At 42.8% G+C, this 14639-nt stretch overlaps 1 protein-coding gene across 1 annotated transcript in view; it reads right to left on the bottom strand.

The window, feature by feature from the left end:
- LOC139418292 (cell adhesion molecule DSCAM-like) overlaps nucleotides 1–14639 on the bottom strand; it is a 168892-nt gene that overhangs the window by 64482 nt on the left and 89771 nt on the right. The window contains exons 4-6 of the mRNA XM_071167650.1: nucleotides 3548–3694; nucleotides 3029–3307; nucleotides 740–1015 (exon numbers count right to left, since the gene is read on the bottom strand). Coding sequence (XP_071023751.1) covers nucleotides 740–1015; nucleotides 3029–3307; nucleotides 3548–3694 — 702 coding nt within the window. The remainder of the gene's footprint in view (nucleotides 1–739; nucleotides 1016–3028; nucleotides 3308–3547; nucleotides 3695–14639) is intronic.

Below are 14639 nucleotides of genomic sequence, written 5' to 3'. Positions count from 1 at the left end.
TGTTAAAATAGAACCCTAGATGTCATAGCCATGCATTTCTGGAATTGTCAGGCATTACATGCACTTGAGCAAAAATGCAAATGTACATGTATTTGAAATATATTTTACGTGAAGTTAAATATATTGAAATGTCCGTGTGGGGATCATGATGAGCACATAGTGTCCATTCAAGCTAATACTGTATATTTCCATATACTGTATGGATTTCACACGTGGGCCTGCGAGAGAACTGAGTAGAGAGAGGTTTTGAAATTGTTCCTCCTCCTCCCTATTATAGATTATCAATACCGTCTTTATACTGGTCCATGGCAATGGGAGACAGTTTCCCCAGCAACGGAGCACAGGCGATGTGAGCAATGTGAGGCTTGTTCTGATAATCTAATAACAGGGGCTGTGGCAGGGCTTTACTGCAGCTCTCATTAACACACACACACACACACACACACACACACACACACACACACACACACACACACACACACACACACACACACACACACACACACACACACACACACACACACACACTCAATGGTTGGTGTTCCCCCATTCTGCATAGTCACACAAACACTATGCATGGTCACATAACGCTCACACGCACATATACACTAAGAACACCCAAATACCCAAACACAAAAACCCACATTCAGAGATGTTCCCTACTGTTATTCACAGTAACATCACTCATATGTAATCAAATAACTCCCTGACCACACAGACATCCACTGATTGTACTGACCTTCCAGGATGACCTGGACAAAGTCCTGGGCGGACATCTTGCCGTTCCTGGCGAAGCACTGGTAGGCTCCTCCATCACTCTTAGCCATCCCAGCCATGACCAGGTTCTCCCGGTTGTTTCCAGTCATGCGGACACTGTTTCCAGGGTAGATGATCTCTCCATTCCGGTACCAGGACAGCTCGTACTCCTCCGAGCCACTCACGCTGCACGACAGAGACACCTGGCTACCCACGCTGCCTTTCACCTTCCTCGGGCTGACCACCGCCTTCAGCGGCTCTGGAAGAGTTACACGTATGTCAATGTGACATTCTCTATGTCAGCTAAATACATATCAACTCTGAAATGGATTTTAAACTCCAAAGACTAACATCATCTTACATCAGTGGTTCTTAACCTTGTTGGAGGTACTGAACCCCACCAGTTTCATATGCGCATTTACCGAACCCTTCATAATTGGAAAAATAAAATGATTTTTTCAAATTCAAAACAGGTATATATTTGACTGGTGCACAAAATGAACCAACATGCATCAACATCACTGTGTTCAAAGAACAAAATCATCAAAATCTAAGTGCGTGGCAATTGCTTGCTTCAGTTCCGCGGGTACAGAAATGTCTCCGATTCCAGATACATCTTCGATCTTACTTACACAGTCGTCCAGCAGGGGAAAGTTTGCGAAGTTATTGTTCTCTGTTCGTCGTTTCCATAACGGTAGCCTTTTTTGAAAAGCCTTCAGGTTTTCCTTTGCTTCGATGATGTTGACTCCACCGCCCTGCATCTTTTGATTGAGATGATTGAGAGCTGCGAAGATATCGGCCATGTACGCTAAAATGAGAATTCATTTTTGAAGCAATCTGCATGGCAATGTTGGTGCTCTTGCAAAAAACAGGGCTAATTCCACACGCATGGCAAAAACACGATTCAGCACCTGTCCCCGGGATAACCACCGAACGTTAGAATGGTACAGAAGTACCTCGAATTCAGAGCCCATTTCTTTACACAGCTCACTGAAGATGCAATGCCGCAGAGCACTAGTTTGCACATAGTTCACGCATTCCACTACAATTTGTAATACTTCTGCCAGTTTTGGAGGCAAGGTTTTTGTTGCCAACGCATGCCTGTGCAGAATACAATGCGTAACAATGATGTGTGGTGCATCGGCTTTCACTAGCGCACCAAAACCAGACTTTCTTCCCAGCATGACTGGAGCTCCGTCCGAACAAACTGCAGAAACCATATCCCACGAAAGATTGTTGTCTTTGAAGAATTCATCCACAAGTTTCTTCACATCGGCTGCCTTAGTTGTTGTTGTAAGAGGCTTACAAAATAAAAAATCGTCCTTTATCACGTCGTCTTTCACATAGCGCACGAATACAGCAAGCTGGCTTAGATTGGAAACGTCTGTGGTCTCGTCCAGTTGAAGGCTGAATTTTGCCGGGCTTGAAATCAGATCTGCAACTACTTGAGCCAAGATGTCGTTGCTCATGTCCTCTATTCTGTCGCTGATGGTGTCATTTGAAAGAGGAATTTGGGATAACTTAACTTCAGCCTCTTTTCCCAGCATGATATTCGCCATCTTCAACACAGCTGGTTTTATGAGTGTTTCACCAATGGTGTGTGGTTTGCCCTGCTTTTCGATCAGGTAAGCAACTTCGTACGATGCTGTGAGGATCGGTTTGTTGATGGGTACAAAGCCGAGAACAAGCAGAGTAGCCTTTTCATCGAATTTGGCTCTCTTCACCTTGAATTCAGCGAGTGTTGTGTTCTTGTATTTTCCATCTCCATGCAGCTTAAGGAAGTGTTCTCTTAGTTTTGCCGGTGCTAGACTAGAATTGCTCAACTTGGCATTGCAAATCATGCAGTTAGGACACTGACTCCCATCACGTTCCGTTATACATGTGAATCCATATTGTACATATTCGTCCGACCACTTTCTTTTTTTGCTCGACATAGTAAGTATGAAGGGATTAAAATATTAAGAAAGAAATCACAAGACGTACCATCACGACAGTCACAAGTCGACTACTGAGCGCACCAAATTCCCTGCAGCACAGATAGGCCTAGCGATGTAGCGTGATCACATGCAGCCAATGATGGCCAAGCGGAGCGTGTCATCACGAATCATATGAATCGGAAGTGTGTCTTGACCTCCGCCGAACCCCTGAGACTGACTCACCGAACCCCTGGGGTTCGATCGAACCCAGGTTAAGAACCACTGTCTTAGATACACATTAACAACAAACATACTGTACATTTAGCACAACATGCTGCACACAGTCTATTACTGACCTTTGACCTGCAGCCTCCCCACCACCTCTGCATTGCCATAGCTGTTCCACACCTCACACACGTAGCTTCCCGTGTCACTGGGCTGGGCCCTCTCGATCAGCAGGCCCGTCACACTCTGCCTGAAGCGGCTGTCCGGCTCCAGCGGTCGGTTGTCCTTCAGCCAGCGGAATTTGGGGGCCGGGTGACCAGATGCCTTGCATGGGAGCTCCACCCGGTGTGATGTCATCACCTCGCGACGCTCAAAGCCATCCAGGATGGCCGGCGCCGAATTAGTGGGGTCTGAGGGAGGAGCAATGGCCAAAGGTGAGATGGATTCAATATTTAATGCATACTGTAGCATGGTCAAAGGTATGCATTGTTAGCCATACTCTTTTAACTAGCTTGGAGCAGGTTCAGATTGAAGGAGTGAAGGGAAACAATAGTCAAACCTAGCAATATTCAGAGTGTATTCCATGCAAACATTGGCACCCAGACTTGCACAACAGAAAGGCATCCAAGCTGTAATGTCCCTCTGCTTACCTGACAAAAAGAGACGTGCACTGTTGCTCTGCCTGGTCTCTCCCGTGTAGCGGTGGCGTGTCATACACCTATAATTATACAATCCATCCTCATTCTGCACGTCCAGGATGTACAGGGCTCCTGTGGAGGTGCTGAGGAACCGAGGCGCTGCGAGACAAAACATACGTTACATCGTTACACATACTGTACATACAGAAGCATGCTGTACAACCATCTGTAGCGTTGCTTTTGAATTGAAATTCACACCAGAATGGAATCAATTCAAATTGTATTTGTCACATGCGCCGAATACAACAGTTGTAGACCTTACAGTGAAATGCTTACTTACAAGCCCTTAACCAACAATGCAGTTAAGAATATAACACACAAAAAATAAATAAAGTAACAAATAATTAAAGAGCAGCAGTAAAATAACAATAGCGAGGCTATATACAGGGGGTACCGGTACAGAGTCAATGTGCGGGGGCACCGGTTAGTCGAGGTAATTGAGGTAATATATACATGTGGGTAGAGTTGTTAAAGTGACTTAGGCATAGATAATAACAGAGAGTAGCAGCAGCGTAAAAGGGGGGGCAATGCAAGTAGTCTGGGTAGCCATTTGAATAGATGTTTAGTAGTGCTATGGCTTGGGCGTAGAAGCTGTTTAGGAGCATCTTGGACCTAAACTTGGCGCTCCGGTACCGCTTGCGGTGCGGTAGCAGAGAGAACAGTCTTTGACTAGGGTGGCTGAAGTCTGACAACACCACCCTGTGTAGACATTATAAAAACACTCAAAGCCCTACTAACAGTTGATATAGAATATCAAAGTGGCTTTGCAAATATTTGCCTGGCCATGAGACTACAAACACTGAACACCAGTTCCAGCCCATTTAGATGAACACATCTGAGAGGAAATATGACAGGGCTGTGTGTTGTGTTGTGTCAGTCTAACACAGCTCTTTATCATGTAGCACTCTCTCTCTCTCTTTCTCAGACTAAAGCAGAGGGACCCAGGGATAGAGATCGCACAGAGCTTTGATATGGCATCGTGGCACGGCGCAGCTCAGGTCGGTTGTGCTAACATCATGCTAATTCGTGGGAAAACTGGGAATGAGGGCGGGGGGGTCGTCAACGTGAAGGAGGGCTAATGCCTGATGCCTGCCGGAGCTGTCAAAGCAGGCTGGGAGGATATTCCTCAGTCACAGATGATAGAGGATAATGTTTCGGTTGGTGTTGGGGATGTGTAGAGTACCTCCCATTTCCTTCCCATCTAGCCTATGCCAGTCAGTATTGAAGCTATGAGAATCAGTTCAGTGACCGACACCTCTTATAGAATATTGTCTCAAAAACACAAAACCCATTACAGCACTGCTTCAATCTACACTATTTTCAACATATTTTGCCCAAATTGTAATTTTGACACAGAAAGGGAAACATTTGTATTGTGACATGCTGTATTGGTTTTCCACTGGGCCACGTCATTTCAATGTGGATAATTGGGTAATATTTTGTTGAGACGGTGACCAATGAGATTACAACTAGGAATTGATTCACGATAAGCATAGGACCCCGGTTCAAATGTTTAAGATACGAGTGCATGTTGTGGCTGTCTAACAAACTCCAAACCGATCCAAATGTAGCATGCATCGATCAGAAAATCGATTCAAACATTACCAATCACTTTTTCACTAAAATATTTTGCTCATATTACTTTCAAAAATACCTTTAATATTTTGTGACAAATGCATCCTCTCCTTCAGTGTCAAACTAAGCTGCACATGATGTTGACAGTCGTTAATCTACAAGTCATTTTGCATGCTGAACAACCCCAGGCAATATCAGCAGCCTAACTGCACACTGTGTGCAGCTTTGCAAGATGACCAATGAGAGGTAGACCTATTCCTGATGTGGCACATGTTTGTGTCACCTTCAACATTCAAATATGTATTACATGGCTTGCATATTATTAGGCTTTATTAGTTGAGTGACAACCAATATAATGTATTTTTATCAAATACAAAATGTGTTTTACAGTAGCCTAAACTACTGCTGGAAACAACTCATCTGGCTATAAGTAGGCTACATGCTGATTGGCGCTAGCATTACATTTTATTTGGATTGTTCAGGTTCACCATCAGCAAAAGTTTGGGAAATTTGGTTTGAAACAATCAGAATTTATATTTTTAGATATACAGAGTAAAGTTGATCATTTCATAACGAGGACAGCAATCTCTTTTGCTACCCGCACTGCATGGTCCAAGAGGGAGAAAAAGAGAAGCTAACACTTTTAATCTGCAGAAATGTGAAATTAATTAGTGGGTGATGATGATTTCAAAAGAAAAAAGAAAATAATATCTTCCTAATATTGAGTTGCCCTCAGAACAGTCTCAATTTGTCAAGACATGGACGGACTCTACAAGGTGTCGAAAGCATTCTACGGGATGCTGGCCCATGTTGACTCCAATGCTTCCCACAGTGATGTCAAATTGGCTGGATGTCCATTGGGTGGTGGACCATTCTTGATACACACGGGAAATGGTTGAGCGTGAAAAACCCAGCAACACTGCAGTTCTTGACCCACTCAAACCTGGCACCTACTACCATACCATTCTAAGGCACTTAAATGTTTTGTCTTGCCCATTCACCCTCCGAATGGCACACATGCACAATCCATGTCTGAAGGGCTTAAAAATCTTACATTAACCTGTCTCCTCCCCTTATCTACATGGATTCAAGTAGGTTTAACAGGTGACACCAATAAGGGATCATAGCTTTCACCTGGTCCGTCCATGTCATGAAAAAAGCAGGTGTTCTTAATGTTTACACACACACACACACACACACACACACACACACACACACACACACACATCAAACCGCATCGATACATTCCTCTAATCAAACCGAATCGCACCGAATCTTTTAAAGCTAAAACGTTTCGTTCCTGTATTGTATTGGAAACCATGTATCTACTATAAATATGCATTGAATCGTCTTGAACGGGCAAAAATGTCTACATTACAGTCTATATTCACCCACTCAAAAATCAGCCAAAATTCTTTCAACCATCTAAAAGCACAATAAAATTCCAATGGAAAAACAATTTCTGATTATTGTTTTAGTTGTCACCCAAATGTCTATAACTGCGCTTTCAACTATTTAAAAGCACAGCAAAGTTCAGAAATACAATGTCAATTTTTAAAAATGTATACACCAAATGAATGTGTTATCACTTTGCTTCATCTAATAGTGGAACCAAATCAAGTGGGTTGCCATTGAGATTACATTAAAAGTTACTCATTTTAAGGTTGAATGTTGTAAGATAGTACTTGTAATACAGTAAATAGCCTATTATTTAAGTAATACAACAAGTAATACAATAAGTAAGACAACTCAACCAAATATCAGCATTTAAAGAAGATGTATGTACTGCTTGGATAGTTACATCTGAGCCACTGGCTTAATCACATTCTTTAACTTAAAATGATGGAGACATGAATCTATCATATCATTTGTGAACTTGTCGACAAGTTTATATGCTTTTTATTGTATTTGAAAAGTGATATTGAATTGTGTTTGGTTGTCAAAGCAACCAAATATAAACATTTCAGGGAGATTTAAATCTGTTTGGATAGTTCCATCTGCGTCACTGAATTTCCAAATCGACATGATGTTAATTTTGTAAATGATTAAATATTTGATCTCCATACAGCTTTCTGTTTCCAAAACTAGAATCTGTAACAAACATAATGTACTGCATTTTGTAGACTTTACCCTTTGCTAAAGTTTACCAAAAATCTTGTTGTTTAGAAGGAGTGTAAGGTCGAATTGAGTTATTGCACACTCGCACTTCACAGAGTAGGCATTCCCTAATGGAAATATGCAAATACATCCTAGAACATGCCAATAGGAACTCACTAGCTCGTGCTTGGCTCTGCCCACTTTCTTGCTTGTTCTGCCCACTATGATTAATTTGCTCCCATTGGAAATGACAGACTCTGGTCTATCTTGGGTTAGCTATAAAAATCTTTGGCTACAAATAGTAATTTTTGTCACAAATCTCCCACACCAAATAGCCTGAAGCCACAGGGCTCTTCTCGCAGACCTCATTTACCTACCCGGAAGCATTGTGAAGCGTAGGTCAGGATTCTTGACCTGTTAACATGTACATAGAACAACACAGCAGCTTTTCAGCATGTTTTGTTATTTCTGTATGACTAAAAATTGACTATGAAGTTGTCTCTTTTACAATGCGGGTCAATTGAAAATTATGTTTGTTTTCCCCAATTTGTGGCCGTGGTCGAGGGGAATTCCTTTTTATGGCGTGGATTGCATTTGAGATTACATTAAAAGTACAGTTGAAATCGGAAGTTTACATATACTTAGCTTGGAGTCATTAAAACTCAATTTTCAACCACTCCACTAAATTCTTGTTAACAAACTATAGTTTTGGCAAGTCGGTTAGGGCATCTACTTTGTGCATGATGCAAGTAATTTTTCCAACAATTGTTTACAGACAGATTATTTCACTTATAATTCACTGTATCACAATTCCAGTCGGTCAGAGGTTTACATACACTAAGTTGACTGTGCCTTTAAACAGCTTGGAAAATTCCAGAAAATGATGTCATGGCTTTAGAAGCTTCTGATAGGCTAATTGACATAATTTGAGTCAATTGGAAGTGTAACTGTGGATGTATTTCAAGGCCTACCTTCAAACTTTGAAAATCAAAGGAAATCAGACCATAGAAAACAGATTGTAGACCTCCACAAGTCTGGTTCATCCTTGGGAGCAATTTCCAAACACCTGAAGATACCACGTTCATCTGTACAAACAATAATACGCAAGTATAAACACCATGGGACCACGCAGCCGTCATACCGCTCAGGAAGGAGACGCGTTCGGTCTCCTAGAGATGAATGTACTTTGGTGCAAAAAGGGCAAATCAATCCCAGAACAACAGCAAAGGACCCTGTGAAGATGCTGGAGGAAACAGGTACAAAAGTATCTATATCCACAGTAAAACAAGTCCTATATCGACATAACCTGAAAGGCCGCTCAGCAAGGAAGAAGCCACTGCTCCAAAACTGCCATAAAAAAGCCAGACTATGGTTTGCAGCTGCACATGGGGAAAAATGTCATACTTTTTGGAGAAATGTCCAAAAATAGAACTGTTTGGCCATAATGACCATCATTATGTTTGGAGGGAAAGGGGAGGCTTGCAAGCCGAAGAACACCATCCCAACTGTGAAACACGTGGGTGGCAGCATAACGTTGTGGGGGTGCTTTGCTGCAAGAGGGACTGGTGCACTTCACAAACTAGATGGCATCATGAGGGAGGGAAATTATGTGGATATATTGAAGCAAAATCTCAAGACATCAGTCAGGAAGATACAGCTTGGTCGCAAATGGGTCTTCCAAATGGACAATGACCCCAAGCATACTTCTGAAGTTGTGGCAAAATGGCTTAAGGAAAACAAAGTCAAGGTATTGGAGTGGCCATCACAAAGCCCTGACCTCAATCCCATAGAAAATGTGTGGGCAGAACTGAAAAAACATGTGCGAGCAAGGAGGCCTACAAACCTGATTCCGTTACACCAGCTCTGTCAGGAGGAATGGGCCAAAATTCACCCAACTTATTGTGGGAAGCTTGTGGAAGGCAACCCAAAATGTTTGACACAAGCTAAACAATTTAAAGGCAATGCTACCAAATACTAATTGAGTGTATGTAAACTTCTGACCCACTGGGAATGTGATGAAAGAAATAAAAGCTGATTTGTTTCATTCTCTCTACTATTATTCTGACATTTCACATTCTTAAAATAAAGTGGTGATCTAACTGACCTAAGACAGGGAATTTTTACTAGGATTACATGTCAGGAATTGAGAAAAACTGAGTTTAAATGTGTTTAGCTAAGGTGTATGTAAACTTCTGACTACAACTGTACATGGTTCAAGTGATCAATGCCGTTCGAGATTCTGCACAGATTATTACAGCAATTGTGAAGATCTCCACAGACCTGCAATAACCTTAACTTTAGACTATTTACTGCATTACAAAAGTAATATTGAATTGTGTTTGGTTCACAATGTAACAAAATACCAGGTAGAAATTCAAGGTTGAAATGTGTTGAAATTTGGTAACCATGATGATTACCATGATGATGATGGTTGAAATTTCACTCTCAAAACAACAGTTTATTACTCTTTTCAAATCTAGTGTTTTTAGATTCCACTTCACAATACGTTGACACATTATGTTGAAACAACATTTATTCTACCAGTTCGTGCCCAGTGGAATGGGCCTTTGTATAGAATGCTAAAATAATCCAAAGAAAGCAGTCAAATTAACCTCTGTTCATGTAATTGATGTTTAATTAAAGAATATTGATTCAACCTTGTGGTGGTTTACATTTAATAGAAAGAAGAGAGTTGAAATAAAGAAGGAGAAAAAACATACACATGGAGAAAAACTGAAATAGAGAGAAAGAGAGAAATACAGCTAGAGAAGGAGAGAGAGAGAAAGACAGCTAGAGAAGGAGAGAAAGAGAGAAAGAGAGAAAGACAGCTAGAGAAGGAGAGAGAGAGAAAGACAGCTAGAGAAGGAGAGAAAGAGAGAAAGATAGCTAGAGAAGGAGAGAAAGAGAGAAAGACAGCTAGAGAAGGAGAGAGTGAGAGAAAGAGAGAAAGATAGCTAGAGAATGAGAGAAAGAGAGAAAGAGAGAAAGATAGATAGAGAAGGAGAGAGAGAGAGAAAGATAGCTAGAGAAGGAGAGAGAGAAATATAGCTAGGAGAGAGAGAGAGAAAGATAAAGATAGCTAGAGAAGGAGAGAGAGAGAAAGAGAGAAAGATAGCTAGAGAAGGAGAGAGAGAGAGAAAAATAGCTAGAGAAGGAGAGAGAGAGAAAGAGAGAAAGATAGCTAGAGAAGGAGAGAGAGAAAGAGAGAAAGATAGCTAGAGAAGGAGAGAGAGAGAGAGAAAGAGAGAAAGATAGCTAGAGAAGGAGAGAGAGGGAGACGAGGGGGATGCAGAAGCAGCAGTGTATTGTGAGGAGCGAGCGTTGACCTAGTTAGAGCATGGATTTGATATCCTGAAGGGCTTTTCAGCTTGTGGTCTAGCTGCAGTTGTGTGTGACAAGCAACCACTGGTAAAATAAGGGGGAAATGAGAGTGTGCATACATCTGTGTGTGTGTTATCAGAGGGGGAAGCAGTCAGTCTCTCCTGTCTTTCTTTCTCCTCCTTTTTCTCTTCTCACCTTCTCCTGAACCTTGCCTGACAAGCTGCTAGATGTCGAAAGGTGACAAGATTTGGTTCTATGGGTTTATGAATGAGAGGTGCTTTCATTAAAACAGACTGCCCTTCATCCATGGGTAATGTGAGGGTGAAGCAAGGTGTGTGTGTGTGTGTGTGTGTGTGTGTGTGTGTGTGTGTGTGTGTGTGTGTGTGTGTGTGTGTGTGTGTGTGTGTGTGTGTGTGTGTGTGTGTGTGTGTGCATGCATGCTTCAAATGCATGTTAAAACAGCACGAGTGCTGGGTTAGTGACAAACACAAACACACACACACACACTGTCTTGCTCACACACAAACACACACAGAGAGCAGCTATATTGTTGAATCCCTCTCCTCCTCTCAGTGCAGGGCTGTAATCAGATTTCTGATTCATGCGAGGGGTGTGTGCATGCACTTCAAAAGCCTGTTAAAACAGCACCAGCACTGGGGGTCTGTGACACACACACACAATTACACACACACAGAGCCTCTAGATTGTTGTATATTGAATCCCTCTCCTCCTCTCAGTGCAGGGCTGAAATCAGATTCCTGGTGCAAACTTAGGGGTTTCTCTCTACAACCATCCATGATCATATTTATTTTCTCAAGCCCAATTAATCAATACATTTTTTAAACAACTATTTGGTAATAATTTAGCATTTGGAATGTTCTACTGTCCCCTACTACAGTAACCATAGAGACAAAACATTTGTCCATACATCTGACCTCATACCCCAGTCCTCTCTGTCTGTGTCCCTCCCTTTCTCACACCGTGTCTCTGCTCTGCTGAGAGATGGATCCTAGCTGGGACCACGCTTTAAAGGAGAAGACCCTCCCTCACCTCATCCCACTCTCTCTCTCTCTCTCTTTTTCCACTCTCTCTCCCAACTACCCTCTAACACCATGTTCACTATCAAGGAGCATTGTGTGTCTGAGAAAAAAATGTCCCTGTTAGTGTGTGTGTGTGTGTGTGTGTGTGTGTGTGTGTGTGTGTGTGTGTGTGTGTGTGTGTGTGTGTGTGTGTGTGTGTGTGTGTGTGTGTGTGTGTGTGTGTGTGTGTGTGTGTGTGTGTGTGAACGTGTCTCTGCAACACAGGGCTACACAGATGCTTGGTCAATTATAACAATGCACAGCACTCTACTGTGCCCTCCCCTGCTCCCCCAGTCCGCCTGCTGCATACTATCACAAATAAGGTCTGAGAAAGAGAGAGAGTCCTCTGTGATAACACAAAGCTCTGTGATAACGCAAAGCTGTGTGTGTGTGTGTGTGTGTGTGTGTGTGTGTGTGTGTGTGTGTGTGTGTGTGTGTGTGTGTGTGTGTGTGTGTGTGTGTGTGTGTGTGTGTGTGTGTGTGTGTGTGTTGTGTGTGTGTGTGTGTGTGTGTGTGTGTCAGTGAAAGTATCTGTGTGTGTCAGAGTATGGCAAATGGCATCACCAACCCCAGGTGGCACCAAGCCCCTTCCATCCCCTTCCCCTCTCCTTCCTCTAGCCAGGTGCTTGGCATGGCCATAGTCAGGGACACAAGTCCCCCTTCTGTGAGTTTCCACAATTTATTAAATTGTTCCTCATACAAGCTGCAGAGCTTTCACATAGACTCTGTATTCTCTACAGTTGAGGATTTTGCTGAAACTTTACGAAATCACATCCATGGATAGAAATTCAACAATATTACACACAAAAATGAATAACAATAACAAATCATGTGATGACATTGTTGAGCTCTTTCTGCAGGCTGACCTATACTTGCTGGGTGACAAATGCCATCTGCCTAAAAGGTGACTTTCTCCATGCCTGTCAACAACACCGCCGCATAGGACCTGCAGCTCAGCTCTGAGGCTTCTGCTGATTGTACACTAATACAGACACAAGGAGAGAGAGAGAGAGAGAGCGAGAGAGAGAGCGAGAGAGAGAGAGCGAGAGAGAGAGCAAGAGAGAGAGAGAGCGAGAGAGAGAGAACCTCTGGAATACAACCTCTCTGTCATCTGAAATTACTTACAAATTAGCATGCACCAATGTACTCCCTGTGCAAGAAAGAGAAGAAAAAACAGAAGACAACTTTCATATGCTAATACAGATCATGGCCAGGCAGAGCAATTATCAAAACAAATTCAGCCACATCTGTTTGACAGATCCCATCAGGCGCCTGAAGAATCTGACCTCACAGACTCGCTCTCTGTCTCTGTCTAAATGGGAGGAGAGACATAGTTGGGCATTTAAATGCTTCTTTCACAAACATTTTTCTCATCCCTTCGCTGAGTTAATGGTATAATGTCACAATGCAAGCTGTCTTTTAGGAGCATAAAGACTTTTCATATCACTTTTGAACTGAACCATGGCAGCTGATCAGCACACTCGCATAAATAAAAACTACAGCCCTGCTATCTTTCAACAACAAAAATAGAAATTGGCTTCATCATCATTCTGATTCTCCTCCAAGGAGGGAAAAAGCCCTTTCCCTCTAGAGCCAGCCTGTTAACTGTAGCTGGTGCTCTCTGTCTCTGCCAGGCTGTCTCTGCCGTGTTGGGGAGTGGAGGTTGGTTCACGCCCTGAGACAGGGGTTATTACTGTCACTGTAACCTTGGCCAGTCAGTCACACTACCTAACATTAACAGCAGTACGCTGGCCCTCCTGCAGCTATCTGCATCTATAATATATCCTCTACACGCTCTCTCTGTCTTCACTCCCTCTGTGTGTATGCGCGCGTGCATGCGTGCGTGCATGCGTGCGTGCGTGCGTGTTCCCTGCTGCGCAGAGACTTGAACCTGCTGTTGAAAAGACATGAACTGCATAATTATCATGTTCTCTCCACTTCTGAAAGACTCTTTTAAGTATTCACAAGATTCCACATACTATAATTATTTTCAACCCAGGACTGCTGTGTACAGTGAGTCCTGTCCTGCATACAGTGCATTCGGAAAGTATTCAGACCCCTTCACTTTTTCCACATTTTGTTACGTTACAGCCTTATTCTAAAATAATTTCTTTCCTCATCAATCTACACACAATACCCCATAATGACAAAGCGAAAACAGAAATAGCTTATTTACATAAGTATTCAGACCCTTTACTATGAGACTCGAAATTAAGCTCAGGTGCATCCTGTTCCCATTGATCATCCTTGAGATGCTTCTACAACTTGATTGGAGTCTACCTGTGGTAAATTCAATTGATTGGACATGATTTGGAAAGGCACACACCTGTATATTTAAGGTCCCACAGTTGACAGTGCATGTCAGAGCAAAAACCAAGCCATGAGGTCAAAGGAATTGTAGAGCTCCGAGACAGGATTGTGTTGAGGCACAGATCTGGAGAAGGGTAGCAAAACATTTCTGCAGCATTGGAGGTCCCAAAGAACAAAGCGGTCTACATCATTCTTAAATGGAAGACGTTTGGAACCACCAAGACTCTTCCTAGAGCTGGCCGCTTGGCCAAACTGAGCAGTCAGGGGAGAGAGACCTTGGTCAGGGAGGTGACCAAGAACCATATGGTCACTTTGCCAGAGCTCCAGAGTTCCTCTGTGGAGATGGGAGAACCTTCCAGAAGGATAACCATCTCTGCAGCACTCCACCAATCAGGCCTTTATGGTAGAGTGGCCAGACGGAAGCCACTCCTCAGTAAAAGGCACATGACAGCCCGCTTAGAGTTTCCCAAAAGGCACCTAAAGGACTCTGACCATGAGAAACAAGATTCTCTGGTCTGATGAAAACAATATTTATCTCTTTGGCCTGAATGCCAAGCGTCACATCTGGAGGAAACCAGGCACTGCTCATCACCTGGCCAATACCATCCCTACGGTGAAGCATGGTGGTGGAAGCAACATAATGTGGGGATGTTTTTCAGCAG

Source organism: Oncorhynchus clarkii, chromosome 10 (genome assembly GCF_045791955.1).
Source record: "Oncorhynchus clarkii lewisi isolate Uvic-CL-2024 chromosome 10, UVic_Ocla_1.0, whole genome shotgun sequence".
NCBI classification, from domain to species: Eukaryota; Metazoa; Chordata; class Actinopteri; order Salmoniformes; family Salmonidae; genus Oncorhynchus; species Oncorhynchus clarkii.
Note: the sequence above shows the minus strand (reverse complement) of the source record. Positions and strands in the feature narration are given on the sequence as shown.